The 4,466-nt window shown below is 37.6% G+C and overlaps 1 protein-coding gene across 1 annotated transcript in view; it reads left to right on the top strand.

Moving 5' to 3' along the window:
* The window catches only part of EIF4E3 (eukaryotic translation initiation factor 4E family member 3), a 40,501-nt gene extending 36,548 nt beyond the window's left edge, over nt 1-3,953 (top strand). The window contains exon 7 of the mRNA XM_025050801.1: nt 1,969-3,953. Within this exon, the coding sequence (XP_024906569.1) occupies nt 1,969-2,015 (47 nt within the window). The 3' untranslated portion in view covers nt 2,016-3,953. The remainder of the gene's footprint in view (nt 1-1,968) is intronic.
* The last annotated feature ends 513 nt before the right edge of the window (nt 3,954-4,466 follow it).

Genomic DNA, 4,466 nt, shown 5'->3' on the forward strand with positions numbered 1-4,466 from the left:
TTATATGAGATTTGGATAAGGATTGGTTATTTGACTAAGAAACTCCCAATGTGCAGAGACCCCACCCCTCAAATTGTTTAGTTATTCAGAGTAGCTGAATGACAGATGTCTTTCTTGATGGTGAGAACTGTTTAGAACAGAGGTTGGCAAACTACAAACCTCAAGTCAAATCTTCCCCCTCTCTGCCTGCTTTTGTATGGGCTGCAGCTAAGAATGCTTTGCACATTTTTAAAGGGTTGGAAAAAATCAAAAGAGGAACTACCACACATGAAAATTATATGAAATACAAATCTCAGTGTCTATATATATATATATATATATATATAAAGTATATTGGCACCTAGCAATGCCCATTTGTGTTCACATCGCCTGTGGCTGCTTCATGTTACAGTGGCAGAGTTAATAATTGGCACAGAGACCCTATGGCCCGCAAAGCCTAAAATATTTATCCTATGCCTCTTTCCAGAAAAAATTTGCTGAGTCCTGGATTTAAGCATTTCTGTCATCCCTTTCTGCCAAGGGTAACCTGAGGCAGACAGGGCTTCTTCTACTCCCCAGGACTCTCCCAGTCCTGACTTCTCGACTATCTCCATGACCCATCCATTTGCAGCATTTCAGTGTCTCAGCTATGACTGTCTCACAGTGTCCTTCATGCTTAGAAGTAATAAAAATCTTTGAATAGTCCATGTCTTTTGATTTAATAATTTGGAGCCCAGCATTACCATGAGGTCATGGCTCCCCCACTTGACCCAGCAGCACTGCATATTTTATTCCAGAGCAGACCATATTTTCTTTGGTGTCTGCCATGAAAATCTTCCTTAAAAAGGAAAGAAAACATACAAAGTGAAATATTTGTAAAGATCTCTTGTGAGAAATGTTCAATTAAATCAATTTGGATTACAGGCCACCGTTAGGAGTTTGGCCAACCAAAGGTAAACGTTGGAGCTGTAGGTGTGCTTCTTCGAATGTTTTATCCAAGTGAAGAGCAGTGGGGGGATGATCCAGAGGTCTCATTCCCCACCTAGCACCCCATACTAATCTGAAGAACATAGTCCATATTAAAACCAGAGAATTGGGAGGTGCTTAAGAGGTGAAATGGGCCAGCCCATGTGGATCTTCCTAGGACATCTTCACTGCTGGTGGGGTAGCGGGTGGAGGGACAAACAAAGAACGGGGGATCTAAGTCGCCCTGGGCTGTATGAGACTTTTCTCCTTGAGGGACGAGAACCTGCCCTTGCTTCATGATGATGGTTAACCAGGTACAGAAAGCAGATTTTCAGTCTTGCCCATTTGCCTTACCTTGGAGGAAAGGTTATGTATTTTGTAGGTCTCTCATTTCCCACTTCCACTTTTTAAAATTTTAAGTCTTTGAATAATTTGTATTCTGGAGTTTTTCATTGTAATCAGTAATTTTGCAAGCCAAACAATAGAGCTGGGGGGAGGTGGGGTCAGGGAACATCACTGGGAAAAATAAAAGACTCATCAGCTTTATGAGAGGGCATCAAAGGTGGGGAGACATAATACAATTGTTCTTGCCCTTGTGTTGTTCTTTGCTTTATTTTATTTTTATTCTATTTTCTTTTTTAAGATAGGCTTGTGAATGACCCTGTCTTGGGTAACATGAGGCCTCTCCCCACCCATGAGTTCTGTGGGGTGCATTTACCCCTGCAGTTTTTGCTCAGAGCCCAACATACTCTCTTCATCAGCTTGTTAGATTACTCATCCTCTCCAGCACAGCAAGAAGAAACAGGCAGCATGCCCATTGCTTGTTTATTCCTTGTTTTAATTTTCATTATTACGTTTCTCAGGAAATGCGCGCCTTAGCTAACAGTTACTGGCACAAAAAGGTATTTGAGTTCTTGCCAACATTTGGGGAAACTGAATGAGATGCCTTAGAGAAGGGTTGCCCCATCCTTTGCTTAAAGTTTTCTTTCCTTTTTTTCTTTTTTGTTTTTTTCTGTCCTTTAGCCCATGAAGAGCATCATGCTTTTGAAGGTGGACGTGGAAAACACTAATTGCACTCTGTAAAGAATTCTTTGTCCTTTGCTGATTGGTTTTGGAAACGGTCTTAACAGGAGGGAGAGTGAAGAGAAGACTTGCCGAAGTCCGATGCTGGTCAATTTAGAGTGGGTTTCTGTCCTTGCAGACTGGGCAATTAGGATTCAAAGTGGCAGGTGGGGTCGGGGGGCGATTGTATGGGTTTCTACCGTCACATTACTTGCGCTTTTTTTTTTTCTTTCTAAATTCTCTGTCCTTTTTACTCCAATTTTTCCCCCTTTTAAATTCCTTATTCAATCTAATTATGGTTTTCTACACTCCCCTTTCATTGAGGCACAAGAAATCGGTTTCCCTTTAAGTAGCTCTGCTGTACCTAGTTAATGAGAATATTCGTAATCGTGACAATGCTGCTTTTGAAAATCCACACTGTACTCGGAGGAATACTAGCTGGTGAAACCTGTCTTGATTATTTGTTGTGACACATTCCTACATACTATGCACCGGGCATTGTTTTTTCTGCCCCAGGGAAAAGAAAAACCATACTTAATCAGATTTTGCACTGACAGCTCACACATCTTTTATTTTTCCTTTTTAAAATGTATTTTTTTTTTTTTTTTTTATCTATAAGAGGAAAATAATAGTTGGGTTGCCTAACATAAAAACTATAATCATAGTTGAGGATCAGGATATAAATGAAACTCTAGGTTTTGGACTCTGTCAACATACTTCTAACCAGAATTTCAATTTAGCCTTTTCAAAGGAAGCTTTAGAGTAGTAGGAAGGGATTTCTCCAAATAGGAAACCTTACATTTCTGATTGAAAGAGGAGGTAATATTTTAATTGTTTGAATTAAGATTCTTCTGAATTTTGGGTGTCCGTACACCCTTAAGACTTCCCACATCAATTTGAACACATTTTGTTAAATGATCTTTTTCCTGCTTACATTGTATATCATTTCCAATAATCCCATAGTCCTCCAAGTGGGGCAGATTTTGCCTGCCTTTTTCATAGAGGAACAAGAAGTTAAATCTCATTTCTAGGATGAAGGTGAACATTCACAAAGTGGAATTTTGAGTGCATTCTGTTCATATTAATTATTGAAATTGTTAACATATAATTAATATATTATGTTACCAAAGAAATACTGATTTTAGTAGGAGGAAATAGCCACCCTCTGAAACACAGACTTGCTCAAAATGTGCCGAATTTATTCCTTGATTCTGCAAAGCCCCCTACTGCTCTGCATGAAAAGGGCAGAGTCATTTGAAGATGCTTCCTCCTGCTGGCGTTTTTTTCAGAGCTGGGGAACTAGTGCATGCTTGTACATTTTTCAAAAGGGCCGAGCTCTCAGAACTTCACTGTGCCCTGGATTTTAATTCCTCTTGTAGTGTGGACCAGCAGAGACAGGTGGAGCTATTTCAAACCTCTAACCTGTGTTTGTAAATAATATTCTTCAAACATTTTAAAGGAGTTTCAACAATATCTATTTATAAAAGCTGTGCCCTTCACTCATTATTAACCACATCAACCATAATAACAATGACCATAGTTTTTTTTTTAAATGCTTTGTTTCTAAACTTGAGTTTTTCAGTCATTTCAAAATGAGTTATAAGGATATCCAGACCCATTTTTCAAAAGCCTGGAACTTACTTCTTTAAATATTGTACTAACATCCAACTTGTTTTCAAATTATTCATCAAAGATTTAAAAAAGGTATTCTGGACATGAATTAAAATTCTTTTTGATATATAAGTATTTTTCTGATCAATTAGAAAAAGGATATAATTGACTTATCTTCATTATAATTGTCAAATATATTTCCATAACTAAATGGACTTTGAAGTATTTTTATTTTTGAACTTTATTTAAAAGCATTGTAATGACATGTTCAACTTTTGCATGTATGTAGCCTTTGAAGTAAAAGTAAAATAAAATAAACAGGAATGTTAGGCTCACGTGGGTGTTTTCCGTTTTCTGTTGTTTATGATCGTGAAACATGGCTTAACACACAAAGTAGGTGTTTGTTGCTAAGAACTTGTGCAACTGTTTCTGACCCTGTAGAATATACCAACTGTGAGAAGGATTTAATTTGCCTAAGTTAAGAACCTATCATCTAAATTACTTTGAGAGAATTTTGTCAAATTTTGCTTTGAAAATTGTTTTAATTGAATATTTAGTTCATAGGAGACATTGTATGAACTAAGCTGATTTAATCAGTTTAAAAACCTCTCATTACCCACTTGGATTAAAGAAGCCAATACTCTTCTCAGATACAAGGAAGTATTTTGTGGGACATGTGACTTTTATGTTAGGGCAGTATACCTATCGCTACCAATGCCGAGGAAAGTGAGACTTTTCAATAGAATACTGTTTTGTATTGTTTTGTTTTGTTTCAGCCAAAGTCCTTGCAGGTGCAGCCTATACTCTATACATAGAGACACACAGAAACCAAAGAGCTCACTTTCTTG

The sequence above is a fragment of the Pteropus alecto genome, unplaced genomic scaffold, assembly GCF_000325575.1.
Source record: "Pteropus alecto unplaced genomic scaffold, ASM32557v1 scaffold75, whole genome shotgun sequence".
Lineage (NCBI taxonomy): Eukaryota > Metazoa > Chordata > Mammalia > Chiroptera > Pteropodidae > Pteropus > Pteropus alecto.